This window comes from Podarcis tiliguerta (genome assembly GCF_965153285.1).
Source record: "Podarcis tiliguerta genome assembly, chromosome: 10".
In the NCBI taxonomy this organism is placed as follows: domain Eukaryota; kingdom Metazoa; phylum Chordata; class Lepidosauria; order Squamata; family Lacertidae; genus Podarcis; species Podarcis tiliguerta.
In genome coordinates this window covers 70,257,101-70,269,491 of record NC_139543.1, presented here as the reverse complement: position 1 = coordinate 70,269,491, position 12,391 = coordinate 70,257,101, and the positions used below count along the sequence as shown (strand labels likewise).

The 12,391-nt window shown below is 50.7% G+C and overlaps 1 protein-coding gene across 4 annotated transcripts in view; it reads right to left on the bottom strand.

Annotated features, from left to right (window-relative positions):
* The window catches only part of FLNC (filamin C), a 123,833-nt gene that overhangs the window by 23,440 nt on the left and 88,002 nt on the right, over nucleotides 1-12,391 (bottom strand). For 2 of the 4 annotated variants that reach the window (XM_083401609.1, XM_083401611.1), the window contains 9 exons: nucleotides 12,206-12,362; nucleotides 11,230-11,419; nucleotides 9,832-9,855; nucleotides 7,645-7,892; nucleotides 5,203-5,301; nucleotides 4,520-4,619; nucleotides 3,035-3,175; nucleotides 1,852-1,980; nucleotides 866-1,039 (listed from right to left, as the gene is read on the bottom strand). In XM_083401609.1, the coding sequence (XP_083257735.1) occupies nucleotides 866-1,039; nucleotides 1,852-1,980; nucleotides 3,035-3,175; nucleotides 4,520-4,619; nucleotides 5,203-5,301; nucleotides 7,645-7,892; nucleotides 9,832-9,855; nucleotides 11,230-11,419; nucleotides 12,206-12,362 (1,262 nt within the window). The remainder of the gene's footprint in view (nucleotides 1-865; nucleotides 1,040-1,851; nucleotides 1,981-3,034; nucleotides 3,176-4,519; nucleotides 4,620-5,202; nucleotides 5,302-7,644; nucleotides 7,893-9,831; nucleotides 9,856-11,229; nucleotides 11,420-12,205; nucleotides 12,363-12,391) is intronic. The other 2 variants (XM_083401610.1, XM_083401612.1) reach the window with 1 other exon arrangement.

Below are 12,391 nucleotides of genomic sequence, written 5' to 3'. Positions count from 1 at the left end.
GAAACCCAGCCAGATGGGCGGGGTATGAATAATAAAGCAACATTATTATTATTATTATTATTATTATTATTATTATTATTATTACCTTCTGTCCACAGGTTAGCTATTTTGGCTTTATTTCATGTCTGCATTTGTTTAATAATAATAATAATAATAATAATAATAATAATAATTTTTTATTTCTACCCCGCCCTCCCCAGCGAAGACCGGGCTCAGGGCGGCTAACAATCAATAATGAAAACAAGTTGCTTAAAATACAACTTAAAAAACAAGATTAAAATACAACATTAAAAGATTAAAATGCAGCCTCTTCACAGGAGGAGAAAGGAAAAAAGAAAGAAAGAGGGGAAGGGGATCAAGTTGATCCCAAGCGAAAGGCCAGGCGGAACAACTCTGTCTTACAGGCCCTGCGGAAAGAAATCAGATCCTGCAGGGCCCTGGTCTGAGAGAGAGTGTTCCACCAGGCTGGGGCCAGAGTTGAAAAGGCCCTGGCTCTGGTTGAGGCTAATCTGAGTTCCTTAGGGCCCGGGACGACTAGGGTGTTGCTATTTATGGACCTTGAGGCTCTCCGTGGGGCATACCGGGAGAGGCGGTCCTGTAGGTACGAGGGTCCTATTTATACCCCACGCCGCTGTGGGTTGCGTTCTTTTCATGTTGTGAACGGGCCTCCGGAATGGATCGCGTTCGCAACCAGAGGTACTGCTGTATTAAGTTTCCCCTCACGCAAGTCCCCCACAAGGTGATCCGGGGCAGTCTGTAGGAATTCGGGTCACTGGTGTTCTGAAGGGTGGGTGCGAAGTGAGAGCGGCGAAAGGGGAGGAAGTGCCGTTGTGCCGTCCCACATTAACTGGAGAGCAAGGCTCACCTGTGATCTTGGCGGTGAAGGGGCTGCCCGGGATGTGCTTGTCGTCGAAGCGCACGATGATGTTGTAATCCCCGGGGGCCGTCGGCAAGTAGGAGACAGTGCAGGTGCCATCTTTGTTGTCCTTGCAGGTGATTTCGGCCTTGGAGGGACCCTCCACAGCAAGCGACAGGCCTCCTGGGGCGAAGAGAAGGCAGCCGGGTCACAGGACTGGCACTGTCTGGTCCTCCCTTCCACCCAGAAACCACAGAAATGCTCTATTTTCCCCTCTCTCCCCTTTCAGCTTCTGCACTGCTCTCCGTCGGCTGCACGCATGCAAGGTCCCCTGGATTGGACGCTGCCCTGCCTGACATCCCTCTCGCCTCCACACCTGTCCTCGGGTACCAGCCAGTCCACCTTCTCTCCTCCATCACCTGGGAGATCTTGGGGCAACTTTGCCCTGGCTATGGACACCAGAGAGCGGTCTGTGTGTGTGGTTTGGGAGCTGCACGGTCAGGGAAGCAACAATGCTGTCCAGGGATGTGAAGACTGCGGAGACAGTGGCGTAGCGTGGGGGGTGCAGGGGGGGCCGGCTGCAACATCTGGGGGGGGTGCGCTCGCACTCGCAGCTCTCTGCCCTTACCTGGCTCACTCACTCTCTCTCACTGCAGTGCTGGCTGTGCGAATCCGATCCGAGCCGCCGGGTTGCCGCCCACTGTGGAGGGGAGGGTGCCAGGCGTGCGGTGCAGTGCGGAGAGAGAGCGAGGGACTATCTGGGGGAGGGACAGTGCAGCGGGGGGGGGGGCACAAATTACTTGCCTTGCCCCGGGTTAGGGGGCGCAAATTACTTGCCTTGCCCCGGGTGCTGACAACCCACGCTACGCCACTGTACGGAGAGAATAATTGGGTGCCCTCTTCCCACCTTGGATCAAATCTATGCTTCCAGGTGCCATAACTGCAGCTGGCTTTTAGAGACGGGATGCGCTGCACCGTGGGACCACCTGCCTTACCTTCTCCGGCATCCTTGGTGACGATGGTGAAGGTTGCCGGCTTGTTAACCATGCCGTGGCTCAGCCCAGGTCCGTAAGCGCTGACGTGCCGGGCGTTGATGGCATCCACGTAGAACTGGAGAGGGCTCCCTAGGCGCAGAGATAAGAGACGTCAGCGGGAGGGGCACAGGCTGCTTGAAAAAGATTTCTAATTCCCTCCATTTCTGGCGCTCAGAAATGTGTGCCGATTTACGTGTAGACATGCACAAGAGAGAGGGATCAGGGAATTGAGGGGAGGCTTGGAGAACAGGTTGGGTGGGGGTGCTCTGAGGAGGCTGGAGTGAAATAATAATAATAATAATAATAATAATAATAATAATAATAATAATAATTTATACCCTGCCCATCTGGCTGGGCTTCCCCAGCCACTCTGGGCGGCTTTCAACAGAATATTAAAATACAGTAATGCATCAAACATTAAAAGCTTCTCTAAACAGGGCTGCCTTCAGATGTCTTCTAAAAGTCTGGTAGTTCTTATTCTCTTTGACATCTGGTGGGAGGGCAGGTGCCACCACCGAAAACCCCAATAAACCCCAGTGCGCGACTTTGTTGTGGGGGGCATTGCAGTGGAAATTTTAGCACATGCATGGATAGTACATGTGAAGATGTAAAAACTGTCAGTGGGTGCGAGCTTTCTTTCATTTGTCCTGAATCTTCCCAAATTCTATTCTAGTGCTCTGCTCACTGAATCTGGCATCCAGCTCTATTATTATTATTATTATTATTATTATTATTATTATTATTATTATCTATCTATCTATCTATCTATCTATCTATCTATCTATCTATCTTCCTTCCTCAGGGCCTGTAAGACAGAGCTATTCTGCCTGACTTTCAATCCCTGACTTAGCCCGATCTTTTATTCCCCTTCCTCCCCTTTTTATGAAGATTACCCACTCTGAGACCCCACAGCTAATTCTCCCCTGGTCTCCTCGCTGGCCCAAGTAGGACTAACTTAGCCAGCTAGCCCTGGGGATTATCTAATGTTTATTGGATGGATTTTCTCCCTAAATTGATTTCTGAATTCTGAATTTATTGTTATTCACGTTTTATACTGTATTTTATGCTGTTTTTTGTTGCATCAACCCCCCCCCCCCTGCAATGCAGGAATCGAATCTGAAGAATTCCCGGCAGGACCTCTCACCTGGGATATGGTTTCCATCGTACTTGATGTCCATCTCGTGCAGACCCTTCTCCACGGGAGCGTACTTCACCGTCACGGTGCCGTCCTTGTTGTCGGTGATGTGCGGCCGTGCCGTCTTGCCAGAAGGCATACGCACCTCGCCTGGAGACCGGGGAGGGGGGGAGGGAAAGGGAACGCTGTTAAGACCTGAAGGTATGAGGAAAGAGCTGTGGATCGGGGCCAGACTCAGAAACCTCGCCTGACTCACAGGGAGCCTGCTGTGCTCCTAAGAGTTGCGCCCACCCCATAATCCGCCCCCTTCCGAGGGAGTCCATTCTGCCGTCAAACACCTCTCGCCATCAGGAAATCCTTCCTCATAATAATTTCAATTTTGTTGTTTTAATGTTGAGTCGGAATCCCTTGAACTTTGGGACCTACTGTGGGTCAAGCATCCTTAGCTGCAGCGCAGAGCTTGGTCCCTCCCCTCTCAACATTCATCAAGTATCCAGTCCTCACTGAGGCTGCAAAACTAAGTTTGGTGCGCGTGGCAATCTAAAGTTGAGCAATGGGGACGGCTTTTGGTTTGATGAGGCCCTAAGCTCCTGAAGGTAATGGGGCCCTTTCTATGTCCATCTGTCCTTTGTAAACAACAAATGGTCACTGTTTTTTGTGTGGAATATCTGCTATACGGCAATTGATGGACCCAATAGGCATCTAAAGCCATTTGCACATTTTGTACATGCAATCAGTCCATGCGGAATGTAGGCACCCTCTATATAGAGAGGAGCAAACCAGTGATATTTTAGGGAGCAGACTAGCAGGCGGGGCCCATGACTTACATCATAGGAGCCTACACAACACAAAACACTGTTGCTGTATGTGGGTTTTATTTTTTGTTTTTGTGGCTGTGAGGAACCCAGTTCAGCTACTGATTGATTGACTGTGTGACTGCAAAAATGGATAAAAGCCAAACAATGACTATCATCAGTGCAGGTAAGGGGGGGGGAATTAATTTTCATCATCTACAATACCGTTTTATTTATTTTATAGTACAGTACATTGATTAGTGCTTTCATCTTATGGATCAATGATCACATTAGATAGCAAAATTCATGTTAAATTGCTGATTTAGGGGTTGTTTTTAAAAGTCTGGAACGGATTGATCCACTTTGCATTGCTTTCTATGGGAAAGCACGCCTTGGTTTTGGAACGTTTTGGTTTTGGAACAGACTTCCGGAACAGATTAAATTTGAGAACCAAGGTACCACTGTAAATGGTAAAACTGCAGGTAGCTTTTAAGCAACATTGCGCAGGGACTGCCAAGCTCAGCCTTGGTTCCCCAGACAGGAGGCACACGCCTGGATTTGGAATGGACTTCCGGGATGGATTAAGCTTGAGAACCAAGGCACCACTGTAAGTGAATAACACCCTCCCCATCCCTAAGGATCCCGAGCCCTCTGCCAGTCCTGGGGCTCCCCAGATGTTTTTTGGCGTAGCCGCCCCTACCTGTGATGTCCCCCTTCTGGACGGTGAAGGGGATGACCAGGTTGAAGGGGCGCAGCATGGAGTCCATGGTCTCTGGCGGGGCAACGGGCTCGTCCGTAGCCTGGTGGGGGAAGGGGGCGGAAAGGAGAGAAGGAGAGAGAGAGGGAGAGAAAGAGAGAGAAAGGACTAAGTACAGGCAGAGGGAGGGAAGAAGAGCACCCGACAGTGAAGCGAGGGCGAAGGAGGGTGGGGGGCACCCGCCGCAGCAGTGCTGGAGGGGCAGGCAGGCTGAAAAGATGCACAGAGCTGCAAAGAAAGGGGGCAGTAAGAGAGTAGGCACCCCATGGAAGCAGGCCAGTCCGGGCCGTCGCCCTGGGCATAGGAAACAGGCAAGCACACCATCTCCTGCTTGGACCCATCGGCTGCCAGTTGGGGAAAACAAACGGCTAAAAATAGCTATCGTATTTTTCGCTGCATAAGATGCACTTTTTCCCTCCTAAAAAGTAAGGGGAAGTGTGTGTGCGTCTTATGGGGCGAATGCAGGCAGGAGGCTCTGCTCAGCGCTCCTTTAAAGAGCTGCGTGGAGAGTGGGGGCTTTTCCCCGAGGAGGGCAGCCCCTCTTCCCAAGAGAGGCAGAGAGATGGGGAGAGAGGCAGTAGGAAAAGACAGAGCGTCCGAGAGAAGCGAGAGCAAGCTCCTGGTACCCAGTGCGGGGGGTAGCCGCCGGCGTGGGGCGCCGGGAAGGGCTGGCGGAGCTGGACGCTGTCGCAGGGCTCCTCGACGTGGGGGATGGAGTCGCAGGCCTGGCGGGAAGCAAGGGGACAGGTCAGGGCCAGCGCGGTGCAAACTCAATCGCGGGGTCCAAGCCACCTCTGCCCGCCAGAACCCTTTCTGCACCCCACCGACCTCACGCCGGAGTCACAGGCCAGCAGCAAGAGCCGGCGGTTTATGTTTTTATTTTCCTGTTTTGCATAGAGTTCCATCAAAACTTTTCAACGCACAACAGGAAACAGGAAACCAAACGTGAAATAAGGAGAGGGAAACGACGAAAGGAAAGCAAACGTGGTAGGCCGAAAAGTTTTAATGAAACCTTCCTGCACAAGGTAGTCTATTCGACCGCTTTTATAATTTTGGTGGCCGTTTTCTGAGCCTTTTCACGGCCAAGACACACCAGATGAGCTGTCTACTAGGACCACAAGGTCTTCCTCCTGGTCCACCACCGGCAGTTCAGGCCTCGTGAACCTACATGTGAAATTAATATATTCACATCCCCGCCCCATGCATGACTTTGCCATTTTTTCACTCCACCCCTCTGTCTGGAGAGGTCCTTTCAGAGCTCTTCACAAATCTCTTTCTGTTTTGAAGACCCCGGACGATTCAGTGTCAGCCTGGCCAGCTCTCTGGCCTTCCCTGGATCTAAGCAAGTTAAAAAGCACAAGTCCCAACCAGCACTGATCCTTGCGAGTCTCCACTTCCCTCCATTTGGAGAACTGTCCATTTATTCCAACTCTCTGCTTCCAGCAACTTGACCAATTCCTGATCCACAAGAAGACCTCTTTTTCCTCGACTGCCGAGATCAGTCTGGAGTCTTTGGTGAGTTACTTTGCCAAAAGCTTTTTCAAAGTCCAACTACGCTGTGTCAACCAGATCTCCTCTATCTACCATATTTTTCGCTCCATAAGAAGCACTTTTTTCCTCTTAAAAACTAAGGGGAAATGTCTGTACGTCTTTTGGAGTGAATATGTGGTCCCTGGAGCTAAATGGCCGGAGTGCGGCACGCTCCTGAGCCACTCTTTAGGGCTGGCGAGGAAAACTCTGGGTGCCGGCAGAGCAACCGGGGCTTCCTCCACCAGCCCCGATAAGATCAGGGAGCAGTGGGCAGGCTGCTCTTTGGGGCTGGCGGGGGGAACATGGGCTTCCCCTCCAGCCCTGGGAGCAGCGGGCAGGCTGCGCTCAGATGCCCCACGCTCCTGAGCAGCTCTGGGGTAGCCTGCGAAGCCTCCCTCTAGCTATTCTAGCTTCTGCCTTAGCGGCACGAAGCCTCCACAGGGGAGCGGGGAGACTTTGATGTAGTTTAATCTTTAGATTAAGGGACGCGGGTGGTGCTGTGGGTTAAACCATAGGACTTGCTGATCAGAAGGTTGGTGGTTCGAATCCCCGCGACGGGGTGAGCTCCTGTTGCTCGGTCCCTGCTCCTGCCAACCTAGCAGTTCGAAAGCACATCAAAGTGCAAATAGATAAATAGGCACCACTCCAGCGGGAAGGTAAACAGCGTTTCCGTGCGCTGCTCTGGTTTGCCAGAAGCGGCATAGTCCTGCTGGCCACATGACCCAGAAGCTGTACGCCGGCTCCCTCGGCCAATAAAGCGAGATGAGCGCCGCAACCCCAGAGTTGGCCACAACTGGACCTAATGGTCAGGGGTCCCTTTACCTTTAATCTTTTAATAGATCTTAAGGAAGAGAGTTTCACAAGGAGATGGTAAATACTGCCATCCTTCCTCTCCTGTTTATGACCTCCGGGGTTTTTCTGAATGCATTCCTCCTTTTATTCCCATTTTATTTACTCTGAACTACATATGCATGCTCAAGTAGGAAATACTTTCTTTGTAGTTAAAAGAATTTCTTCTGATCTGACTGTCCCACGAGGTTTTTTTTTTTTTAAATGCTCAGAGTAAATCTGATTGGTTCTTACAAACGCTGTGTAAAAAGTTCTTTTGTGAATAAAACGACCTGGGCCAGAGGGTGGAGAGGAATTATTATTCGCACTCCTCCCAGAGTCTTGCTGGTCAAGCCTTGTGTGTATTTTATTAATCAGAGTCCAATCCTCCCTTGCTTTTTGAACGCAACAGTTAACTGCCTAGCCTGTCAATTCCAAGATCTGCGCTCCCAACCCATTTTTTTACTACCTAACCTACCTCGCAAGGTGGTCGTGGGAATTAAATGGGGGGGGGGAGAGAGGAACCATATATGCCACCTTGAGCTCCTTGGGGAGAAAGGTGCGATACAAATGCAATAAAATAAAAAATAAATAAATATAAAGAGCAGGCTCCAATAAGGCTCTCTTCCTCTCCCCACCCGTCACAAGCTCTGCACCAGCCCAGCTTGACCCAGGAAGCCCTTTTGCCCCGGTTTCACCCCACAACTCACCACCACATGGAAGGGGCTGTTGGGGATCTGCTCTCCCCCGAAGCGGATGGTGATGACGTATTTGCCCGGCTCGGGGGCCGTGTAGTAGATGTCGAAAGTGCCGTCGTGGTTCTCCACCACGTCGACGTCCAGCTCGGCTCCGTCCGGCGTGGACACCTTGCAGGTGACCTTGCCTTTCCCCGCTGCCTTGGCGTCCACGGTGATCACCGTCTCCTCCCCGATCTGGATGGTGGGGCCCAGGCAGGTACCTGCAGGTAAAGGATCGAGAACACCTTGGTTAGGGTAAGGCGGGGAGGAGAACTCAGCCAAACCGAAAGGCCTCAGTCTTGTATCCCTGAAGGAGCGTCTCCACCCCCATCGTTCAGCCCGGACACTGAGGTCCAGCGCCGAGGGCCTTCTGGCAGTTCCCTTCCTGTGGGAAGCGAGGTTACAGGGAACCAGGCAGAGGGCCTTCTCGGTGGTGGCACCTGCCCTGTGGAACGCCCTGCCATCAGAACGTGTCCAGAGGAGGGCAACCAAAATGGTCAAAGGCCTGGAAACGATGCCTTATGAGGAAGGGCTAAGGGAGCTGGGCATGTTTAGCCTGGAGAAGAGGAGGTTAAGGGGTGATATGATAGCCATGTTCAAATATATAAAAGGATGTCACATAGAGGAGGGAGAAAGGTTGTTTTCTGCTGCTCCAGAGAAGCGGACACGGAGCAATGGATCCAAAGTACAAGAAAGAAGATTCCACCTAAACATTAGGAAGAACTTCCTGACAGTAAGAGCTGTTCGACAGTGGAATTTGCTGCCAAGGAGTGTGGTGGAGTCTCCTTCTTTGGAGGTCTTTAAGCAGAGGCTTGACAACCATATGTCAGGAGTGCTCTGATGGTGCTTCCTGCTTGGCAGGGGGTTGGACTCGATGGCCCTTGTGGTCTCTTCCAACTCTATGATTCTATGATTCTAAGTCAGCTTGGTGCAGAGTCAAGGGCTCTCCTGCTCAGCTGGTATTGAGAAACTGGTATCACTCCCCGAGCCCATCTATTCGGAATTGACTGAGCGGCCAAGCAGTTACTAAATGGGGCATCCAAGGCTCTTGCTAAACGACCACCAGCCTTTGAAAAGCTGATCTCAGCGGATCGAGTCCCTCAGTTTTGTGGAATTAATGAAACCAAGTTGGTAGAGCACCGGACTCAATCTCAGGGACGTGGGTTCAAAACCCACGTTGGGTGAATGATTCCGCATGGTCCCTTCTATGATGATGCTGTCCAGATGTTGTTAGTTATTTATTTATTCTTTATTTATTTATTTATACATACCCCGCCCATCTGGGCGGCTTCCAACAGAATATTAAAATACAGTAATGCATCACCGAGAAGGCCCTCTGCCTGGTTCCCTGTAACTTCGCTTCTCGCAATGAGGAAACTGCCAGAAGGCCCTCGGATCTGGATCTCAGTGTCTGGGCTGAACGATGGGGGTGGAGACGCTCCTTCAGGTCTACTGGACCGAGGCCGTTTAGGGCTTTCAAGGACACTTTGAATTATGCTCAGAAACGTACTGGGAGCCAATGTAGGTCTTTCAAGACCGGTGTTATGTTATTGGGATTTTGCAACAAACATGCAATTAATGGTTACTGTTTTGAATTTTATCATGACATCATCTTCCTTGGAGGGTTGTGCATAATGCTTTTTGTAGGGGAGGGAGCACTGCGGGCGATGAATTTTCGGAACCAAGGGAGGCGGCTGCCCAAAAATGTTTGTTGCAGCGTGGTTTGTTGCAGACAGCATCTGCTAAACCGATTCATTTGATCTAACGAGCTCGGAATCGTGTTTGGACTAGCTAACCACCAGATGACGATGCAAACCCATCAAGGAAAGCCATCCATTCAGAGCTACCCGCCCAAATTCTCATCTTTCCAATCTTAAGTTCAGCTCTCTCTTTCTCTGCTATTTTCGCATCAGTTTGCAATTTCATTCCATTTCAAAAGTGCCGGCGTTTTAGCGCGAATCTCTCCTTCGTGTCTGCAGAAAATTTTGCCTGCCCTAGTAGGGTGGCTTCCAGTTCTGCAATTCTGCAATTCTGTCGTGAGGCTGCCTCCTCTGTTCTTAGGCTGGTGGGCAGGAATGGCGCTGCTTGATTGGGGTACCAGGATATCACCATGTGCCCACCCCCCCAAGATCCAGGGCAGGGGGCATCACGGGTACTTACCCAGTCCGTGGCCTCCTATGGACACTGCAGAAAGGAAGAAGAAGAGACAGCCATAAGAATCAGCAGCAAGGTGCATATAACTGCAAATCAATTGCAGATTTATTATTTTATTCTTAAAAAAATGAACCGTTCGCTCCAAAAAAGTTTTTTTTTTTTTTGTGGCATACAGATTCCCTGAAAAACTTTGTTCGGGGGGGCGACTTTTTTTTCTTATTATTACGATATGACCTAACAACCACCACCCCACCCCCCACCCCCCGAGAAGAAAAGTCAATACGACCTAGAGCAAGTGAGACTGGAAAATAAACTGTGTGGAAATAAAAATTTCAACTAAAGACTTTGTTTTTTGAAATATCTGGAAAGAAAATAAAAGGCTCTCTTGTGACACAGTTTTTAATCGGGATCCGCCATTATGAGATAGACTATGTTGCAAGATTAATAGTCATAGGGGGAGGCGAGCCATTGCTCTGTTATCATGATTGTATTCTAAGTTCGACTTGGCAAATCTTCCCTGGAAGGCTAATTTATGGTGCAACTTGTCTGGGAAAATTAATGAGCAAACGCCTAGATTGTATTTCATCAGAACTGAGAAAGATGGCGTCTGCCACCCGAGGAGGACTTTTGGATCAGCGTGTGAGGATTTATTTCAAACAAAAGACTCGCCAGCTTTAAAAAAAAGGGAGAGCCTTACAAAGTTCACACAGAAGCATAACAATGCTTACTTTAACTCGCCTGTGGAAACAACTCAGAGGCTATTAAGAAGAAAAAGAATAACAACAAGAAGATTGAAAGATGGGACTGGTGAACACTAAAAGCAGCAGAAATATGAGATGACTGGACCCTTACTGAACTCGAAGCATGGGAACCCCCAACAAAAAATTATAATTTGGCAAAATATTTGGACTTTATGATATGTATTGGTATAATTTGGAATAATTAATGTGATATGATTGGATTGTTAAATGGAAAACTTAATAAAAATTATTTTTAAAAAAAAGAAAAGAAAAACTTTGTTCTGACTCCTGTGCAAAAGTTTAGAGCGCAGGAGTCAGGCCTGGGCAAGACGCGGGTTCTTGGGCGACCTCTCAGCCTTGGGCGACCTCTCAGCCTAACTTTCCTCCCAAGGTTGTTGTTGTAGGGACAGCGAGGAAATAAAAAGCAATAAATGAAATAAGCCGGGGCGAAGGGCCAATATACGGGCCGTGGGGAGAAGTGCCTCTCTCTCGCCCACTCAACTCCTCGAAGACGGCACAAGATGGAGGCAAAGAGGAGGGGGAGGCAGGGGAGAGAGAGGGCAGAGAGGGCGTGAGGACTAGAAACTTGAGTTCTGGTGCCCCACTCCGGGAGATGAGACCGGCTGGACGGGGGTTGGCAAGGCGGGCATTGGGAGACTCCTACCTGTGACCAGGCACTTGCTGGCATCGCCCGCGGGCAGAGCGTGGATGCGGAAGGGAGAGTAAGGGATTTCGTCGCCGCCGTATTTGATGGTGATGGTGTAGCGGCCCGTCATGTCCGGGACGTAGGAGACAGTGTAGGTGCCGTCGCCATTGTCCCGGATGTTGGCTTTCTTGGGCTTGCCCTCAGGGTCCTGGGGAACCAAAAACAATTCTATGATTCTATGAATGTAGTGTGTTTGTGGGAGCTGAGGATCAGAGGCTTCTCTAAGTCCAAACATACTGGCGGATGAAGCCCCAGAACCCTTTATCCACAACCATTCCCTATGTCAGGGCTTGTATGACGCAACGAGAAGAGAGTGCCTCTGAGCTTATACGAAATGCAGCTCTCAGAAATCGGCGCTGAGTACGCAGCCCAATTCACTCCCGCTGGTGAGGTCAGAATGAGGGTAGGTACTTCAGAATAGGAAGTAGTCTCGTGGGCACCCCCACATCACTGCCTTTGCCAACCGGGTGCCCTTCAAATGCCATTTTGGACTACAACTCCCATAAGCCCCTGCCAGCACACCCATTTGGACTTCAACTCCCATCAGCCAGAACCAGCACAGCCATTTTGAACTACAACTCCCTTCAACCCCTGCCAGCACACCCATTTGGACTACAACTCCCATCAGCCAGAACCAGCACAGCCATTTTGGACTACAACTCCCATCAGCCTGTGCCAGCACACCCAGTTGGACTACAACTCCCATTAGCCAGAACCAGCACAGCCATTTTGGACTCCCATCAGCCCCCACCAGCCCAGCCATTTTGGACTACAACTCCCATAAGCCCCTGCCAGCACACCCATTTGGACTACAACTCCCATCAGCCCCTGCCAGCACAGCCTGGAGCGTTCCCACTGCTCCTTTGTCCCTGCCCCCGCCCAGGCAAAGCAGGGAGCCCCCCCCCAACCCACCACACCATCGCCCGCCACTCACCAAGATCTGCACGGTGAGCAGCCCCTCGCCAGCATCTCGGGCGTCGATGGTGAACTCCACCGGCAAGCTGGCGGGGATGCCAGAGGCGTTGAGCCCGGGGCCGCTGGCTCGCACCTTGCTGGCGTCGTGAGCCGGAAGCACCTTGATCTTGAACGGGCTGGAAGAAGAGACCGTCGAGGAGTGAGG